The 21,063-nt window shown below is 40.8% G+C and overlaps 1 protein-coding gene across 6 annotated transcripts in view; it reads left to right on the forward strand.

Moving 5' to 3' along the window:
- Positions 1-21,063, forward strand: part of GOLIM4 (golgi integral membrane protein 4) — an 84,046-nt gene that overhangs the window by 46,221 nt on the left and 16,762 nt on the right. For 4 of the 6 annotated variants that reach the window (XM_042234842.1, XM_042234852.1, XM_004003185.5 and 1 more), the window contains 8 exons: positions 1,983-2,057; positions 3,248-3,297; positions 5,084-5,137; positions 6,954-7,104; positions 11,078-11,160; positions 11,693-11,776; positions 14,901-15,059; positions 18,905-19,234. In XM_042234842.1, the coding sequence (XP_042090776.1) occupies positions 1,983-2,057; positions 3,248-3,297; positions 5,084-5,137; positions 6,954-7,104; positions 11,078-11,160; positions 11,693-11,776; positions 14,901-15,059; positions 18,905-19,234 (986 nt within the window). The remainder of the gene's footprint in view (positions 1-1,982; positions 2,058-3,247; positions 3,298-5,083; positions 5,138-6,953; positions 7,105-11,077; positions 11,161-11,692; positions 11,777-14,900; positions 15,060-18,904; positions 19,235-21,063) is intronic. The other 2 variants (XM_042234856.1, XM_042234859.1) reach the window with 1 other exon arrangement.

The following is a 21,063-nucleotide window of genomic DNA, read 5'->3' on the forward strand; positions in this document are numbered from 1 at the left end:
GATGCTTTTGAACTGTGGTGTTGGAGAAGACTCTTGAGAGTCCTTTGGACTACAAGGAGGTCAAACCAGTCAATCCTAAAGGAAATCAGTCCTGAATATTCATTGAACAGACTGAAGCTGAAGCTCCAATACTTTGGCCACATGATGTGAAGAACTGACTCCTTGGAAAAGACCCTGATGCTGGGAAAGATTGAAGGCAGGAGGAGAAGGGGAAGACAGAGGATGAGATGGTTGGATGGCATCATCGACTCGACGGACATGAGTTTGGATAAACTCCTGGATTGGAGATGGACAGGGAAGCCTGGCATGCTGTGGTTCATGGGATCACAAAGAGTTGGACATGACTGACTGAACTGAACTGACACACGAAGGGTCAGTCAGTGGTTGACAATTGAATTGTATCTTAGGTAGCTGTGAAGAGCTGGAGGTGGTAAAAAGAACCCAGTGGCAAGCTTGGCTGAGCTTGCCAGGGAGTGAGATCATCTGTGACCATAATGCTGAGCAAACAGGATTAAAGGGCACATCAGAAACTTGGTTTATCCTCTCCTTCTCTCCCCTGTTCCAACCACTACTCTGTGGGCTTGAGTTTTCTGTCCCTGCATGAAATCTAAGACAGACTTCACTACTTTGTATCACCTTCTCTCAGATTAAAAATATATTTTTTTTTCTCAATAACTTTTATCCATAAATACAGTCTTGGTTTAGTAATATCTGGCCTAGTCCAGTATAATAATACTTTTTTTTTTTTTAATTAAAGATAAAACTTCTCTTGCAGCTCCTATTTCCTGGAGATGTGAAGCCTGTAGTGAGGGAGGAAGTACCCAGGGGCTTCCCTCTGTTTTCCCCCTAAATCATCAGCACTCCTTCCTCCCCTCACCAGGCAACTCCCACTTCTTCAGGATAGACTGGGGAGGTGGGCTTGGTAAAGTGCAGGAAGGTCCTGTGGCACGACATCAGCTTGCCTTGGGTTTCCTGCCATGGCAGATCTCAATCCTGTGGGCTTCCCAGGTGGCTCAACGGTGAAGAATCCGCCTGCCCAGCCAGAGATGCAAGTTTGAGCCCAGGTCAGGAAGATCCCCTGGAGTAGGAAATGGCAACCCACTCCAGTTTTCTTGCCTGAAAAATTCCATGGACAGAGGAGCCTGGCAGACTACAGTCCACGGGGTCGCAGAGTCAGACACAGCTGAACATGCAGGCATGGCACAGGTTATAGGCTCTTCAGTGGGGACAGTCTCCCTCCTTCGTCTCTGTGGCCCTCTCGCCTGCATTTTCTCTGACATGGGGAATACACCTCCTTTTTCAGCAAACCTTGGTATGCTGCTGAGCTTTCCACATCCACCCTTGCTCAGCTCGTTCCGCTGCTGTGCTGTGCTCAGTCCTGTCCAACTCAGTGACACGGTGGTCTGTGGCCCGCCAGGCTCCTCTGTCCCTGGAATTTTCCAGACAAGAATACTGGAGTGGGTGCCATTTCCTACTCTAGGTGATCTTCCCAAGTCAGGGGTGGAACCTGTGTCAGGCAGCTCTAATTCACTGTCAGCTCATGTTGACTTGGGAGCACTTATGGGATCTCTGGGTGTAAATACTCTCCTAGTGCCTGAAAGTGAGGTGGGAGCTGGACACACAGATGGGGGTAAATGCTGTGCAGATGGTGGCTGAAGTGTGGAGAGTGGACATGCTCATCCAGCGGGAGACAGGGAACCCCACAGAGACTCGCATTCCAGAAGCAGGAGAACAAGGAACTGTCCAAGAAGGTGGAAGCCTCTTCCACAGTGTTGTTTCTACAGAGGGGCAGACCATATAGGAGTCAGTTGAGCATTACGCCTATTATTGTTTTCATCTTTCACGCAGATTAAAGGCGCGTATTTTCATTTTAATAGTGAAAGGACCCTAAACTATCTTCTTCCTGTTTTGAAAATTGATGTTGATTTTACTTTAGAATTTCTGATTTATTGAAGAAAAGTTTTCAACTTTTTTTTTTCCAGTTGTGTATGAACACAGATCAAGATTGGAGAAATCCTTGCAAAAGGAAAGACTTGAGCATAAGAAAGCAAAGGAAGGTAAGTAAATAATATCATTCGTGTTTTACATTTTTTATGCTCTTCTTTGAAGTACATTGTACTTGCTTTACTGTTTTCTTGCTTAGAAATTTTTCAAATCACCCAAAGTCAGTCAAGCAATATGCTATACATCGTGCAACAAAATAATTCCTGCTCAAGATTGGATTTAGAATTTTTCATTTAGTTTGTGCCTCTTTGAGGTCATTCATATACCAGAAATAGCACACAGTTTTTCATTTGAATACTGTATATGTTATTAACATCTGTTAACAGACATATGGGAAAGTAATACCATGCGGTCCAGAATATACATATATATATGTATATACGCATTTATAGCATAATCGATTTCGATCTCATTGCATGACATCTTTTAAGTTACAGACCTGTTTTTCTCTTGTGCTAAAGACTTTATTGGCATAGCCGATTGGTTTGTTTTGAAAAGTTAACATTTAGCACAGGTGTTAAATAAAAATCAATGCTGTTGATTTTTATCAGAATTTTTCTAAAAAGCATGGACTTTGTATAGCTTGTGATTTGAAGTTACCTGCATTCTTATTTTCATTTTCAACTTTTTGGTTAAATATTAGATTGAAGTGGTGTTTTGTCTGATTACTTTGGTGTGGGGTAGAAGGAGGGAGAACAGAGGAGGACAGTGTGAGCTGGAATGTTTTACTGAGAAGTTTTAAGATTATTAAAATGCTCTGATAGGGTTTGGATTTTGCTTGTCTTCAAATGCAGAGTGATTTTGTAGAGCCATCTAGTGGATAATAAAGCTTTAAGAGCGTTAAATGGTTTCCATGGCCTGCGTTCCTTTTCAGGTCCTGAATGATTTTAGGGTGCCATCTAGTGGCTGGCATAAATCATCTCTGTCCTTAAGTTCACTGCATGGTTTTGTTTTTTTTCTCCTTCATTTCAAGGCGAGTTCATCACCAAGTCCACACTTTAAGTGCACTTTTAGTCAGTTGGCTATAGTGTGTATTTTGTTGATACAAGATTCACAACTTTAAGGTATGGAGGAAAACTTTTCAAGCATTAAAAGGCAAAATAAAGTGTATCATCAAGTAGATTGTTTAGGTCTGAGTAAAATGTGCCCTTGTTTTTTTAGATGTTTAAAAATGCCACAATGAATTAACTTATACTAATAGAGTTAATTAATGTAATTATGTTCTCCATTTTGTATTTTCTAGATTTTCTGGTTTATAAATTAGAAGCACAAGAAACACTAAATAAGGGAAGGGTAAGTTGTTTTTTTCCTCCCTTAGTTTTTTATTTCACAAAACTTGACAGAGGGGGAAATAAAGTCTCCAGACATTTTACTCTGTTGATCATTAGGACTGAAATACATCTCCCTCCATCCTTTCCTTCCTTCCTTCCCCCAAAATTCTGAGAGGAAGACTTTAAAAATTGTTCCTTTAAAACCTACCTTCCTTTGCTTAATCGCATTATTGGCGATAGTGATAAATTGAAAATATCCTTAATGTTCCACGATAAAGAGATTGATTTATTTATGCATCCGCAGAATCTCTTTTCTATAGAATGTGATGTTTAGTTTGATTTGCCTTTGCACAATGTTACTGTCACTTGCAGAGACATTACTGTGTAATGTCTAACACAGTACCTGGCCTAGAGTTCACATGTTCAAATGTTCAAAAACATCCGTAAAATGAATGGATAAATAAATGATATCGACATTTTAAAAAAGTTTTTAAGTCCAAATTAACTAGGGAAAAACACTTTTTTCTCTTACTGTAAGAAAAACGTGTAAGTATTGGTTGACAAAAGCATTGGTGTTGTGGGGTATTAGAACTGAGAAGAGTCAGTTCCTTGACTAACTACGAGGTTACTGGCTTTTCACTCTTACTTGCATTTTTAAGACCTAGTCAAAATCATGTGTGTTCTGTTGTGCATTTTGTAATGTAATATGTTACAAATTAAAGTGGTAAAGTGATGATTAAAAAAAAGTGTTAAAGCAAAAATGCGGTCCATTTTAGAAGTTGCAAGAACATGAAAGAAATAAATGAAGCTGTGCTTATACTGCCGATGGTGTAAAGTAAGAGGTGGGGCACGTAAGATGGAAAAACACAGCAGCCTGGGGAGAGAAAACTGGCAGGTGTGGTTTGTACACTGACCCGCTGTGGCTGCCCAGGACTGGACATGTGTGAGCTCCAAATGTGAAGATGCTCCACTGGTACGTAAGAACACACTGCTGGAGCACGGAGTTCAGCTGGACACTAAGGCTCAGGGTTCTGTCCTGGCTCTGCTACTAAAGGAGACGTTTGCCCTAGGCCTGTTCCTTTAGCCTTTCTGTTTCTCTCTGTGAGCTGGCGCTCTAGTAAAGAATCTGCCTGCAATACAGGAGATGCAAGAGACATGGATTCAATCCCTGGGTAGGGAAGATCTCCTGGAGGGAGAAGTGGCAACCCACTCCAGTGTTCTTGCCCTAAAAATTCCATGGACAGAGGAGCCTGGAGGGCTGTAGTCACTGGGATCACAGTCAGACATGACTGAGTATACACACACAGTGTGTGTGGAATTTCTTACCCATGGGAGCTCAAGGAAGGAAAGTGCCTTTTCTCTCCCTTTCTGGAACCCATTCTAAGCTTGTGAGGCCTGGTCTCTGCTGGTTTCTCTCCTGTTCCCATTGGAACACCAGGCACAAGGTACCAGCCATATGTAGTCCTGTGTCTCAGGACAAGCTCTCCTGTGCCTCTGGCCTTAGTTTTTCTTCTGAATATGAGAGTGGAAGTAAATCACCTCCAAGGGCCCTTTCAAACTGCTGTTTTATAATTCCACGCCCTGCTTTTTCATCATTAAAGTCTAGCAAACTTAGAGGAATGTAAAACTTCATTTCTGCTATGAAGTAAAGAGAGGACCTCAGAAGCATCCTGGCTCCAGCTTAGAATTCATTTTTACTTACACACATGAACAAGTGAAAACCATTCATTAAGAGCTTTAAGTTCTGTTTAACAAAAAAGAACCAAATGTGTTATCTTTTTGTTAATTATTTACTTTTCAATTTACAGCAAGATTCTAATAGCAGGTATAGCGCATTGAATGTTCAACATCAGATGCTGAAGGTGAGTAATTTAGAGGTGTTTTTCATGAATGAATGAAGGGGTTAACTAAGTAACTTACGTGATTGAGGAAAGTTTACAGATAATTGATTTGTACCATGATAGTGACTTAGCTTAGCTATGGTATAATAAAGTCATTTTTGGCTGAAGGTGATATATAATTGTAATGCTCCATTGTGTTTATCACCTGATAGCAAAGGACATATTTAACTCATTATTCATTTTCTTATAAATCAGGGTCTCTGGTCACTTAATTTTTGAGTTTGTTCTTTATCCTTTAAGGATTTTCGTTTGTTTTTTATCTAATTTCTCAGAGTGGTTTTTCTTGAAAAATTTTTTCTTTTTTTGTAATCTTAGACACAGTGGAGGCAGTAGAAGTATTAGAATGCTGTTTTCCTGTTACTAATGTGTCATAAGTGGCCCACCTACCACAGGAGCACAATTTATATTTAAAGATATTCCTTCCTTGGTTCTTGGATGAAACTCATTGTTGTGTGTCAGGAAGACTGAAGAAAAGAGAGAGAGATGCACTGTTTGTGTCAGGCCAGAAGAGGTGGGCAGCGGCTATTATGCCACCCACACAGCAGGAAGTCTGTGCTGTTGTCTCCAACAACCAGTGCCCAGCTTTTTGTTTGGCGTTGTCTTTCCTCCTGTATCAGTAGGGTATATGTCTTTTATTGAAACCAGAATCTTTACTATTCTCAGGAAAGCAATATGTGAATTAAAGCAGACCACCCATTCACGTTAAGCATTTGGAGACTACAGAATTTATCTAGGTTGTGATTACAGTATTATAATCTAGAGTAGTATAAGTAAGAATCATTTTTACAAATAATCGATTTTTTTTTACTTCCCCCAAAGGGAAAAAAGTCTTTTTTTCCCCCCTTCTATAAACTGGGTTACCAGAAAGGCTGATAATCAAAGAAGGGAAATAAAAAACATGGCTGGGAAAACATCAGATTGAAAAACAGTCTAGAGGCTCCATGGAGGGGTCATTTTTCCATTAGCTTTGCCTAGTTTCCACAGTAACTTGAGTCCCTGGGAATTTTCCCAGATCCTTTCCTTTTCCATCATTCTTGTAAACTTCCAACTTCTTGTTGTTCACATTAATGTTAAAAATTAAGGAGAAAATTATTTTTGGCCATGATCCCAAACTATTCATTTGAAATGGAAAGGAAATGGAAGAGAGCTGCACAAATTAAAAGCAGTCAGGAAAATGAAGCCTGCTTCATCTGTGCTTTCTTTCTTACAAGAGAAAGGCAGTGCTATCGAGAGACAGACTGATTTAGAGAATGTGTTAGTGCAAATTCTCTGTACCCAACGCACAGTGAGGCCAAACAAACCAAACCATCAGAGTTTGGAGCAGAGCAGGGTTTATTGCAGAGCCATGAAAGAGATTGGTAGCTCATGCCCTAAAAAGCCCCCAGGCTCCCCCAAGGGTTTGGCAGAGCATTTTTAAAAGCCAGGTGAGGGAGTGGGGTTGCAGGGTCTGTGATCAGCTTGTGCACAAGTGTCTGATTGGTTGATGGTGAGGTAGCAGGGTGGTGTCACAGGAGTGAGCATTATCAGTCCTTAGGCTCCAGGAGGCCTGAGGCTGTATGCTCATGGTCATCAAGCAGTTAACATCTTCCATTTGGAAGGCAGGGGGATGGTTTCACATCTACAAAACAACTCAGGAAAAGGGCATCAAATACTGTTATCTAGGTAATTCAGAGAGGAGCTAAAGCAGAGGATACAGGGTAGGCCTGTCCCAGGAAAGCCCCATGGGGTCCTGCTCAGTTACAAATGTATATCCCTGCTCAAATTTTCATCTTCGCAGAGTCAACACGAGGAGCTAAAGAAGCAACACAGCGACTTGGAAGAGGAACACCGCAGACAAGGAGAAGACTTCAGTAGGACATTTAATGACCACAAGCAGAGATACCTGCAGCTGCAGCAGGAGAAAGAACAAGAGCTTTCTAAGCTAAAAGGTATTTGGAAACCTAATGAGCCAGTGTGCATGGAAATGAATACTCATATTAATGTTTGAATGGAACAAGAGACTTTTGTTTGCTTGGTGATTTATTTATATTACATGTGGTGTTTTACCAGCTACTTCTTTTATGATATTTCACACTGATCTCTCTGGGTTTGTTTAGGGAAACAGTAAAGAACACTTAGTGTTTCTCAATGGGGCATATTGGTCTTGTTGGGCAAGACAGTTCTTTTTGTGCATTGTGAGACTTTTAGTATCTCTGACCCCACCCACAGAATGCCACTAGTGCTCCCCAGTCACAGTGATAGATTTCCAGATCTCCACTGCGACACAAAGACTCTGTTGATCACTAATAGTCACTTCAAAAAGCTCAGGCTCTGAAGTCTGCCTGCCCTGGTGAATCAATGACTAGTTTTATGACCATTGGCAAGTTGTATAAATCTCCAGACTTAATTGTCCTCATCTGTAAAAGTGGGATATTCATAAAAAGTATTAACCTTATAGAGGTGGTATGAGGATTAAATTATGCAAAGCACCTAATACAGTTACTGGTACATGGCAAACCTTCAATATATGCTAACCACCATAAATACCAGCATCAGGTATTTTCATAGTAATATGAAATGAAATACATCACTTCTGAGTATATATGAGTTCTGAAAAAGGGCAACCGCATATTCTACAATCACCTATTCAGGTCCTGAATAAGTTTGAAGTGTGAGATTTGGTTTTAAAAGGTACATGATGCTTACATAAACAAAGATGAAATCAGAGTAAGGTTTTCTATAATCTAGTTAATTGTACTGTGCCAAACAATTTCCTGGTTTTATGTAAAACATCATCATAGAAATCTGCTGTGTGATAGGTCCTTTGGACTTTCTGCACTTTTCTTTTGCTATGCTTTGTCTCTCAGTATTCCAAAATAATAGGTTAATAATGGTATTCCAAAATAATAGGAATACATTGTAAGTATTCTCTAGGTGCCTGACCTTGGCATACTTCACATAATTTAGTTCATTTAATTTTAGTGAGAGGCTTAAAAGGCATGTTACCTTATGTCTACTCTATATTTATACCCTTCTTTGAAACTCAGTCCATGTGTAGTAAAATTTTATCAAGAAATCAGAACCGGGGAAAATAGGAGGACACTTGTATGTGAGTTCTGCATACTCAGACAGGTCAAGCCTGATGGCTGGTCTGAACATCTGGGATCCAGAACAAAAGGAGAAGTGCAGTCAGTTCTGGGGCTCTTGTCATCAGAAGAGAGAGTCTACCAGTATCCTGGAGGGTGAGAGAGAGACAGAGACAGAAACACGGAGAGCGAGAGAGAGCAGTGTTTTTGGTACCAGTTAGTATTTAGAAGACATCTCTCATAGAAATTTTAAACAACTTAACATGGCAGTGCCTTTGATGACACTTGATAAGTGATTTCCACATCAGCAGTTTTGTTTGATCACGCTCCCTGACAGTAAATTATGATAGACGAGGGTCTGTCATGGCAAACCATGATGTGTGTAGTCCGAGTGATCTTTGGTAGATTAATGTGACACGAGGAGAGACTTTAGAATTTAGAATATGGATAACGATGAGTTGATACCATGTAAGCTTAGATGATTCTTCTCATCATTATAGTTATAAGAGCTGACACTCAACTAATGTTTGTCATGTGTCAGTACTAGGTGAAACTCTTCATGCGGGTATCTTATTTAAGCCTTATAACAACCTGGCAGGTAGGCATTATATTTAACTCAGTTCAACAAGTGAAGAAATTGAGGCCTGCAAAAGTTACGTAACTTACAGTCACACAGCAAAGGCACAGGAGACACTGTCCTTAAGGTTATAAACTGAATTCCTTTAAAAGTCAGCCCTGTATTTCAACTGCATGTGTGCGTGTGTAGACTGAAGGCCCATCCAGCCTATGACACACTTGGGGTCCTCTTGGATTGCTGCTGGTGTCCCGTTTTGATGTTTGAGAAAATCTGCTGTTACAAACAGGTGGACAGCCACTAGCGACATTCTCACCTTCTTCTTGATCTCTTCCCAAATGTAGTCATAAAGCCAGTGCCCAGGGATCAAGCAGGGACTCTTAACGGAGTGAAAGCGGGCAGAGAATGAGAGGCGACATGGTGACCGGCAGTTTTCTGCAGTGCTGAGGGCCACCCTGGAGACAGTAAAGTTTTGCCTGCAGGGAGTGGCTGCCGCTCTGGGGACAGTTTGCCAAGCACCACGCAGGCCCACACCTGCTGCTGTCCCAGCAGCATTCTAAAACAGCACCCCCTCACTGTCGACAATATCTCCCATTGGAAAATGAATCATATGATGACCCAGCTGCCATTTAACTTCTGCTGAGAATTAGCCTGATGTTGCCAGAATCTTATGAGACCCAGCTTCTTGATTTTTACTTGGTGACTACCCTTCAAATGTGGAAGACACTGTATGTTGGCAACACTTGCAGGGGCCAAAAAAAAAGTCTGTGTGTTGGCCCAGGGGCTACCAGTTCATAACAAATAATCTCCAGATACAGGAAATGTGGGGAAATTACCAAGAGGCTGTTCCCTGAATTGTAGGGCTTGTGGTGGGGAGGTTTTAAGATTTCACTATGATCACTGCAGTCTCACATTGTAACTGTGGAAAGAATTGTCCAGTAGCTATTGGAGGAAGAATTTAGACCAGTCAAGAACTCAACTGTGGGAGAAAGAAAATACATTTAGAATTTTTGAGCAGATAGGGTGTCTGTCTCTTATTTGTTTCTTGAGTTGCTTTTGTAACTGAAATCCCTTTGGAGGACTGTGGAAATTACTCATGGCTGCAGAAAGTGAAGAGGAACTAAAAGCCTCTTGATGAAAGTGAAAGAGGAGAGTGAAAAAGTCGGCCTAAGGCTCAACATTCAGAAAACGAAGATCATGGCATCTGGTCCCATCACTTCATGGGAAATAGACGGGGAAATGGTGGCAACAGTGTCAGACTTTATTTTTGGGGGCTCCAAAATCACTGCAGATGGTGATTGCAGCCATGAAATTAAAAGATGTTTACTCCTTGGGAGAAAAGTTATGACCAACCTAGATAGTATATTCAAAAGCAGAGACATTACTTTGCCAACAAAGGTCCGTCTAGTCAAGGCTGTGGTTTTTCCTGTGGTCATATATGGATGTGAGAGTTGGACTGTGAAGAAAGCTGAGCGCCGAAAAATTGATGCTTTTAAACTGTGGTGTTGGAGAAGACTCTTGAGAATCCCTCGGACTGCAAGGAGATCCAACCAGTCCATTCTGAAGGAGATCAACCCTGGGATTTCTTTGGAGGGAATGATGCTAAAGTTGAAACTCCAGTACTTTGGCCACCTCATGCGAAGAGTTGACTCATTGGAAAAGATTCTGGTGCAGGGAGGGATTGGGGGCAGGAGGAAAAGGGGACGACAGAGGATGAGATGGCTGCATGGCATCACGGACGTGATGGACGTGAATCTGAGTGAACTCCGGGAGTTGGTGATGGACAGGGAGGCCTGGCGTGCTGCGACTCATGGGGTCGCAAAGAGTTGGACACGACTGAGCGACTGAACTGAACTGAACTGTTGAGAGATGCAGTCTGTGCTTTTTGATAGCTTTGTTTTTAATTTATGGTGAGACTAAAATCTTAGATGACCCCTACCCATTATATTTCATTCCTAAGGGTTTGCTTATTAACAGAAATATTTGATTTTTAGCTCAGGAGTAATTAAAAATCCTTAACCTCTCCGCCAGATGGCTTGTTCAAGCATAGCTAAGCCCCTGAGCCGGACTGCACTGGGCTGTCCAACTGAACCTGTGCCACATCCCAAAATGGTGCCGAGCTTTGTTGACTTGGAGTATTGTACTGTCAAAGGTCAAAATGATCTTTGAAAAAGTTACGTGAGGCTTTAGTTCGGAAAATAACAGAATCAAGAGCCTGAGAGGCCCAGGGCTTTATGCATGATTTTCCTTTTTCTAAAATAGAAACCGTGTACAATCTGAGAGAAGAGAACAGGCAACTGAGGAGAGCGCATCAGGACATGCACACACAGCTGCAAGATGTCAAGGTAAAAAAAAAGCAACAACAACCACCTAAAAACCCCAGCATTTGATTGTTTTGTGTTTGCCTGCTTTACTTTGCAGTGACTTTAAAAGTCATTCACTACTTGACCTGCTTTACAATCCACACTGTTATTTTGGGCTTTTGTAGAAAGTGAACCTGCCCATTACTTCTTGTGCATTGTAAGCTAAAGAATGATCTGGAAATCTCAGCATTTGCATTAGCACTGGAATGATTCTTTTGCTACATGGGTGAATCTTAATAAGCTTTTTATTTGCAAAGGTTTATTAAGAACTAAAGGTATTTTTCTTCCTGTTTTGATTTCCTTGTGATTATGATTTTTGGGTAACACATTTTAGATTGTGGATTACCACCTTAACCATGGTCTTCCCTCTGCAAAGATTTTTGAACTTATCAAATGCTACAACAGCAAACAAGCCAGCAAGTGAGCAATGTTTGAGTGGCCATATCACTACCTGCCCAAGAGGAGTTTGTCCCAGAATGTCAAAACTCAACATGTAAAATTCTTTTTTGTGTAGCAACAGCATAAGAATTTACTCTCCGAGCATGAGCAACTTGTAGTGACTTTGGAAGACCACAAGAGTGCACTAGCTGCTGCACAGGTTAGAAGGGTAGCAGCTTCTCTGGGTTCTTTTTAAGTCTGCTTAACATTTCTGAATTCCTCTATGCATGCAGTCTATTAAAGGCCAGTCTTCACTGAATTCCTTAGGACAGAGCTTTCCTGATCCTGAAGATCATGCATGCTTTCAAAACTCAATCAAGAGAATATTAAGTAAAGCTTTGATTTTTTTCTTTTCTTTAGTGTTTTGTTTTTTTTTTTTCCCTGCACTGGCAGTGTGGTTCATATGGCTTTTTCTACCCTCCACCAACTCCTACATGCAGTAGTCTAATACTTGTCTGAGTCAGAGAATTCATCCCACATGTGTGGTTTTTTGCCACTATATAGACCTATGTAGATTCTTCCTATACTATCTATAGGATTTTATATGCTAACTACCTAAATAAATTATTGTAAAACTCTATATTTTACTCCTCCTTCCCTTGCTCCCAGCTTTACACCTGCATACACTCCTTTTGGGCCTAGGCTTATGTGTTGTTAGGTCAAATTATAGGAAATAAGAAATCTCAGGTAAATAGAGAAGAAAAACCAGAGTTGTAAGTTTCATTTGTTCAAAGCCTACAACAGTCCTCGCATAAAGGCAGGCCCTCAGTAGATAATGTCTTAAATGAACAAATACAGGTGTTAGAGAGCCTAGTGAAGTAACGTCACACTGACTGTTTTACAACTTTATCATTGAAGCAAATAGGAATGGCTAGTTCAGTCACTGTATATTCTTAATCACTGGTCTTCACTTTTCTTCTCTTGGAAGAATTAAAAGAAAAGAGCAAAGGAAAACCAACTATTTGTTCTTACCAGGAGACTGTGCATTATTTTTTGTCTTTATAAAATTTTTAAAAGAATCATATACGAGGCCCTAATCTGTTTCAGAGACTGTAACATCTGGGTCTGTGGGAATCCCTTTTCAAGGCAGTCATTGATTATCCCCCTATAAAACTAGCTGTGTGGTAATTTTTTACATGTTTATCAATTAAATTGGCTTTAGAGGATATTATTACATTGAAAATCTTCTTTATAAAATTTCTGCCAAGCATTGTTACTTGAGGCTACTTTTCATACTGAAAAATATGGCAGACCAATTTGAATACTCTAGGTACTATAATAACAATTGATATTAAATTAAGCAACAACTTGAAAATTCAGAAAAATGAGTAAAGTAGTTCATTTAATGACCAAAACCAAATTCTCTTGTAAGCTCACTGGGGAATATTACTCGCAAGATTTTGTAATAGAAAACAAGTTTTTAAATTTAACGTACATATATTTTTCTGTTTCTTTGAATATCGTTTTGGTTCTTTTGGATGAGGTCGTCAAGTTTCTCCTGTTCTTTTACTCCCCAGTTGAAACTTTCCCCAGATCTGTTTAGCAAACAACTGCTATTTCAGGCATATACGTGTCTCATGTAAATCATCTTATGAGATTCTGTCTTGACAATCTGATTTTTAAATGTAACTAAGGGGGGAGAAAGCAGAAACTGAGTGGAATTTGAGAGTTTAGAATCTGTCAGGGATTATCACAATAACTTTATATACAGAATTTTATTTAATATTCACAACCTACTGAATTATATAATAACTGTATATATTTTTTATAATTAAATAAGGTCAAAAGGAGTAGAGAAGCTGGCCCAATATTAGTGCCCAGAACCACCTTGAAGCTGGGATTTGTGGAGATTCCCTGTATTACAGTTATGTAGGCCTTGCCCCACACCTACTGAATACTGATTTCTAGGGTGGGCATCCAGGAGCCTGCATTTTTAACATGATCATTCCATAATTTAACATGATTCTTCATGCATGCTCATATTTGAGGACCATAGTATTTCTCCCTTCAAAGGTTATATACATAGGAGGAGGAGAAAGAAGAAAGGGTAGAATATTTATCTTATTAAAAGCATCGCTGTGTGGATGTCATTTTTTTCCCCTTACACCTCCAAAGTTGGTTTACAAATGTTTTGATAGGTTTCGGCTAAGGGCCACTGTTAGCCATATGGCACACATTTGTACAAACGATAAAGAAGCACGCCCCTGAGACAGATTTAGCAGGCAAACGTTTCTGAGTTAGAAAAAGGCAGGAGGCAGGTGGGCAGGTGCCATTCAGGTGCACAACTGTGGCCAAGGGAGCAAGACTCGCCAGCCTCCTCTCTGCTCTGCTGGGCCCAGTGAGGGGGCACCCTGCCTGGGAAGCTTGTTCAGAAGAGAGCTCTGGGTTCTTTGTATGTGCTTATGGAAATGTGTGTTTACACAGATAGCACTTCTGTTTTAGGATAACAGTGCTGGTGCATATGATAAAATAAGTATAAGCAGTCTATTGGTTTTCTTAACATATTTTTTCCCCTCTTTATAGCTTCTTGTATTTAAAGTATCACACACACACACACACACCTTACCACATATACATACAGATAACACACACACAAGTATATTCTCGTCCTATACCTGCGTTAGTGCCTTTGTTATTTTAGAAGAAAAGGATATTCAGAATCAAAGAATAAGAATAAAAATCCAGCCTCCTTTCATGCCTATGCTTCTGTTTTCCAAAACTGCAGAGCACAATAGAGGGAGCTTTTTGGAGAGGAAGGGACCTTATGTGACCACAGATTGACTGGGAAAGAGGGTGGCCTGAGTGATTTTACATATATAATCAGTTACTTATTTGAAGCATATGGTTCTTTCTGCTGAAAAGTGTTACTCAGACCATACTGGTAAAAGATATATGCACTTAGATTTATATAAATGTGGAATTTTAAAATAGATTTTAATGTCATAAAACTGATTGCATAGCTGTCTTTTAATAATGATATTTATACTAGAGAGATATTTATAAAAATTCTGACTTAGTTTAATGTAGCATGGAAAACTAACATCTGTCTTAGATATTTTTTTCTCTGTTCCCTTTAACTCTAATTCTAATTTGCATGTGATTAAAAATGGTTGAGCATGTCCAAGTAAGTATAGCTAATGCATGGAAACAGTCTGCATATTTTTCATCTCTTGCATTTAGGTGTAATATTTTTATCTAGTCCTCCACTGAAACCATCTATGAATGATATCCTTTTCCCTCCTCAAATTGTGCAATTTGCATCCAATTGTGCAATTTGTGAGCAGACTCAAGTTGCAGAATATAAACAACTGAAAGATACACTGAATAGGATTCCAAGCTTCCGAAAACCAGAACAAACAGAACAGCAAAATATTACCCAGGTGGCACATTCTCCACAAGGTGACAGCACAGCAAGAGACGAGTCACCTGGAGAGCCTCGGGAGGTAAGAGTTGGGGACTGGTCTGTGGTCGTCCTTTGCTCTGTCAAGCTGTTCTCAGGGGAACTGCTCTAAATATGGTCAGCTCTTCCTGCAGAACATTGATTCTCAAATTTTAGCAAATATCAAGAGTTCCCCCTTAGGGCTGTTAAAACTGGAATAGCTGTTTTCAGCCCATAGGTTGGGCTTCCCAGGTGGCTCAGTGGTAAAGAATCCACCTGCCAAAGCAGGAGACTCAGGTTCAATCCCTGGGTCGAGAAGATCTCCTGCAAGAGGAAATGGCAACCCACTCCAGTATTCTTGCCTGGAGAATCCCATGGACAGAGGAGCCTGGTGGGCTACAGTCCATGGGGTCACAAAGAGTCAGACATGACTGAGCAACTGAACAACAAGCCTACAGGTTACAGTTCAGCTAATTTTGGATGAAACCAGAGGATCTGCATTTCTGTTTCAGCTGGCCTGGTGATGTACACTATGAGAACTGCTGTCCTGTTTTCTGACAAACACTAAATTAGTTTTATCTTTCTTCATATGGGTCTATTTGGTTGAAAGGAGCTATCATGTCTGAGTATTTTAAGGTTTTTTTTCGAGGGGGAAGGATTGGGGTAGAGTAAGAAGGTTAAATGATTGTGAGGATATTATATGATAATCATCCCACTCAAGTACTAGAGCCGATAGTATATTTGAACTTGATACTGTACTAGGCCATACAGCATATGTCAAAGTTTGTATTTTAAGACCTTCATGAAACTGCAAGAGAGTAAGTTCTAGTCACAGAATCCACTCTCTTGTATTCCTGTTCTTTATAAAATTAAGTCTTGTTGTTTGAGAATATCTCCCAAGTGGAGCATCCCAAATGGTGTCACCTATATGATTAATTCTTACCGAGTTGTTTTCATAATCAGATCTTTCCCCTGACAAAGACACTTTAAACAATGAATGTTTGAGAAGACTCCCCAACTTGTCTTATCATCTTACGGCAATAATTAAGTTGGTATAAGTGGACTTCACTTGAATCTTCAGTCTGAGCAAAGCATTCCTTCATGGACAAGTTCTGTGTCCTGGATACTTGTTCTTTGTCTGGGTCTTATGTTGCTCTGTACTTCAGGAAACACAGTCAGCGCCCTGATGTGGGAACTGGTTCTATTCTCCATCCAAGTTCAACTGGATTGATCTTTTAATGACTCTGACTTTTTTTAGTTTTTCTATCAAGGAAATGGAGGTAATAGTTATTTGCCCTAACCTTTCTCACAGGGATGTTGTGGAAATAAATGACAGGTATTTGAAAGCACTTATAATCCTTCAGAGAAATATTTCCTATAAAGCCAGCCAGTGTGCTTGCTAAGTTGCCTCAGTCATGTCTGACCCTTTGCAACCCCATGGACTGTACCCTGCCAAGCTCCTCTGTGCATGGAATTCTCCGGGCAAGAATACTGGAGTGGGTTGCCATTTCCTTCTCCAGGGGATCTTCCCAACCCAGGGATCAAACCTGTATCTCTTGATTCTCCTGCATTGGCAGGCAGGTTCTTTACCACTATAAAGCCGGTTCAGTTCAGTTGCTCAGTCGTGTCCGACTCTTTGCGACCCCATGGACTGCAGCATGCCAGGCTTCCCTGTCCATCACCAACTCCTGGAGCTTACTCAAACTCATGTTCATTGAGTTGGTGATGCCCTCTAACCATCTCATCCTGTGTTGTCCCCTTCTTCTCCCACCTTCAGTCTTTCCCAGCATCAGGGTCTTTTCCAGTGAGTTAGTTCTTCACATCAGTGGGCCAAAGTATTGGAGTTTCAGCTTCAGCATTAGTCTTTCCAATGAATATTCAGGACTGATTTTCCTTTAGGATGGACTGGTTGGATCTCCTTGTAGTCCAAGGGACTCTCAAAAGTTTTCTCCGACACCACAGTTCAAAAGCGTCAGTTGTTCGGCGCTCAGCTTTCTTTATAGTCCAACTCTCACATCCGTACATGACTGCTGGAAAAATCATAGCTTTGACTAGACAGACCTTTGTTGGCAAAGTAATGTCTCTGCTTTTGAATATGCTGTCTAGCTTGATGATAACTTTTCGTCCAAGGAGCAAGGGTCTTTTAATTTTATGGCTGCAGTCACCATCTGCAATGATTTTGAAGCCCCCCAAAATAAAGTCTGTCACTTTTTCCATTGTTTCCCCATCTATTTGCCATGAAGTGATGGGACCAGATGCCATGATCTTAGTTTTCTGAATGTTGAGCTTTAAGCCAACTTTGTCCACTCTCCTCTTTCACTTTCATCAAGAGGCTCTTTAGTTCTTTGCTTTCTGCCATAAGTGTGATGTCATCTGCACATCTGAGGTTATTGATATTTCTCCCAGCAATCTTGATTCCAGCTTGTGCTTCATCCAGTCCAGCATTTCTCATGATGAACTCTGCATATAAGTTAAATAAGCAGGGTGACAATATACAGCCTTGACATACTCCTTTTCCTATTTGGAACCAGTCTGTTGTTCCATGTCCAGTTCTAACTGTTGCTTCTTGACCTTCCTACAGGTTTCTCAAGAGGCAGGTCAGGTGGTCTGGTATTCCCATCTCTTTAAGAATTTTCCATACTTTGTTGTGATCCACATAGTCAAAGGCTTTGGCATAGTCAGTAAAGCAGAAATAGACGTTTTTCTGAAACACTGTCGCTTTTTCAGTGATCCAGCAGATGTTGGCAATTTGATCTCTGGTTCGTCTGCCTTTTCTAAAACCGGCTTCAACATCTGAAAGTTCACAGTTCCCATACTGGTGAAGCCTGGCTTGGAGAATTTTGAGTATTACTTTGCTAGCCTGACTATAAAGCCAGGGCAGTATCAATTCACACTTGCCAGGTATGCAAGGACTTGATAAAATGTGTACCTCCAAAAGCTGTCCTCAAGTGTCTGAGAAAAGACTTTTTCCCTTGGTTTGTTTATTTATACACTCCAGTTTCTCAGTTATGTTTCTGCTAATTTAAGAAGAGAGCTTCACATTTATTTCAATTATGGGACAGTCTGACCAAACAAAATATTTTTTCTGATAAAAATCAGGAGGATTTGGCAGGAGGAAGAGCAGTGACACATTTTCCTATTGATGTTGTATTTACTTTCTTTTGCCCCTTTTTTCTGAGTAATGAAGACCATATAGAAATCTCTGACACTTTCAGAGAAAACTGATTTAAGTTCACCAATTTTAGAAGAGGAGTTCTCTGTAGAAAAGACATATCTTTTTTTTTTTTCTTCAGAGTTTTCTGTATTAATAATATAAAATATTCACAGACTTCCTCTGGTGCACAAAGAAATATTACTTTTAATACATTAAAAATGTTTTATTGTACCTGAGTTAATGGACACTATTTTAGCTAACATGAATGTCCATTAGTAATGGCATTCTTTTTTATATTAGGTAACAAAAAACAAACCTAACTCATCCTCAATTTGATCTTATCCTTTTCTTTTCAAATAATTATTGAAGAGAAAATTTACATAAAAGAAAATTGCATAAGTATTCAGTCACTTGAAGTATGAGGATTTTCCCTTTTTATTCTGAGAGAACAGGAGTTAGATTACTTTTGAGGGCAGAGTCTACTGAGATGTGGTCATTTACAGGCTTTACTTTTAGGTTACTTACAGTATGCTTCCCGTGATGAAATTTTGCTTATGTTATCTCTATTTTATAGGTGAGATTACACAGTGAGAAGAGTTAAGTGACTCCATTGCAGCCATACTTTTCAGTCAGGACTCTATTTCTAGACTCCAGGATTTTGCTTATGTTGTAACCCTATAGACATGGTAATAAAGAAATTCTGTCACTACTTTCGAACTAGAGGAGTGTCATTTCCAGTGATGTGCTTGACCTAGGTGTCTCGAAATAGTGAAGTGTGGCAGAACCATGAAGCAGCCCCTGGAAGAACAGAGGAAGCAAAACCTTACCCTTCCACCCAGAAGGAGGCAGAATTTCAGGCTCCCGCGGAACTGACCCGGCAAGAAGCGGGACCCGGGGAGCCGCAGGAGCGACAGGTGGAGGAGGAGCACAGGCGGGCGCTGGAGGAGGAGGCCATGGAGCAGGTCGGGCGGCCCGAGCGCCTCGAGGAGGAGCACGACCCGTCACCCGAGGAGCAGGATCGGGAGTGGGCGGAGCAGCGCGAACGAGAGGAAGCCAGACGCGCGGCAGGGGAGGCTCGCGCTGAGGTATGCGGTTACCCAGCCAGTCGGCGGGTCGGGGTTGTGCCTTTGTCGCTACATAGTGTCGACCCATGAACAAGGAGAGTTTGAACCTTGCAGGACCACTTCTGTAAGGATTTTTCTAGTAAACACTAGAAAATCTGTGTTTGGTCGAATCTGAACATGGGAAACTGAGACAGAAGGGCCCCCACAGGGAGGCTGTGGAGGATCCCTACATACAGAGGGCTGACTAAAAGTTATATGAAGATTCTCACTGTGCTGAGGGTCCATGCCCCTAATGCCTACATTGTTCAAGGGTCAACTGTATCAAGGAAAAAGCCCATGTGTAACAATCTCTAAAATAAAATGAGGATGATTTCACTAAATCTTCTATGTACTTATTCTGTTGTGATATTAGTAGCATAGCTACCTTACCCCAGAAAGGTGATTGGGGAAAAGAGAAGGTGCTGTAGGTGTTTATTTGTCAAGAATGCACTGTAGGGCGGGGATAGGAGGGAGGCTCAACAGGGAGGGGATATGTGTATATTAAAACTGACTCAAGTTGTTGTACAGCAGAAATCAAAACATTGTAAAGCAATTATCCTCCAATTAAAAATTTTTTAAAAAGGAAGAGAAAAGAGTGCACAGTAAGGGAGACTTGGGCACATCCCTTTAACAGACTAGGAAACTAGATGGTCACCTCATCCTGCACTTTCTCAGCCTGTGCTCAAGGCCCGTGGGCATCTTGATGCCAAGAAGTGACTCATTTTCTGTGATCAAGGGTACTTGTCTCCCTGTTCACTTACTGTTCAATCCTATGTTGGCTTTCACACATTCAAATTCAGGGTGGTTAGTAAGTCGTCAAAAACTGACCTTATTACTTGAAGATATGCCACTGGGTGAGTGTGTTTAACCAGTGTCTGCTCAAGCTGAGCATTCCCCTCTGCATAGGAGCACTGCCCTCTCACTCCACTCCCCTTTCACTCCATTCCCCTCTCATTCCACTGAGCACTCGCTTCTCCATATGAGCACTCGCCTCTCACCCCACACCCCTCTCATTCCACTGAGCACACCCCTCTCACATAAGTAAGACTCATGAAAACAGCCATTATTATTATAAATGATATTTTAAAAGAACTGAGAGCAACACTGAAGCAGTCAGGTATTTTTCTTACAGAGCCTCTAAGGTAATACCTGACAACAGGCTACCTGGCTCTTTCATGGATGCTGATCATCTTTTATTTACAGCTCTGAAGCTCTGTTTGCTCTCAAACTTTTCAAGACTTCAAGCTGCTAGAGGATTGGCTGAGCAGGTGTGAAGGCTCCTGTAGGTTTACTCTTAGACTGTTGCACACTTAGTGTGAAGAAGCCTCTCCCAGTCTTGCATCCATAAGCTTTCCTCCAAGATAATTCCCCACTAGGTTTCATTTCTGTCAACCATGTACCCTCTTTCCTTTGGTGAGAATTGTACATGCTTGTATTAGTTGGGGGATGGAGGAGAGAGTGGTAGATTGCTTAATGGAAACAGAGTTTAAGAATTCCTGGATCAGATTTTCCTTTAATCTGAAAATACTCTCTTCTCATCCATTTTTGATTTCTTTGAAGAAAACTGATTCTGCCTCTCCACCCTAACCTGAAATTTGACGATTTTTGGCTCCGCTTAGCCTGAGATTGGTGTATGCTTTGCTAGAATTAATTAGCTTTCCAAAGTCTTCAGCTCTTCATGGAAAAGCCTTAGCCTCAACTTCAGCTCACACATTGCCCCAATTAGTCTGAGGTTATTAAGTGCCCACTTATACCAGAGTCTTTTGAGCATACATTTAATTAAAGCTGAAACATTTCTTCTGTTGTGTCCT

The sequence above is a fragment of the Ovis aries genome, chromosome 1 (assembly GCF_016772045.2).
Source record: "Ovis aries strain OAR_USU_Benz2616 breed Rambouillet chromosome 1, ARS-UI_Ramb_v3.0, whole genome shotgun sequence".
Classification (NCBI taxonomy): domain Eukaryota; kingdom Metazoa; phylum Chordata; class Mammalia; order Artiodactyla; family Bovidae; genus Ovis; species Ovis aries.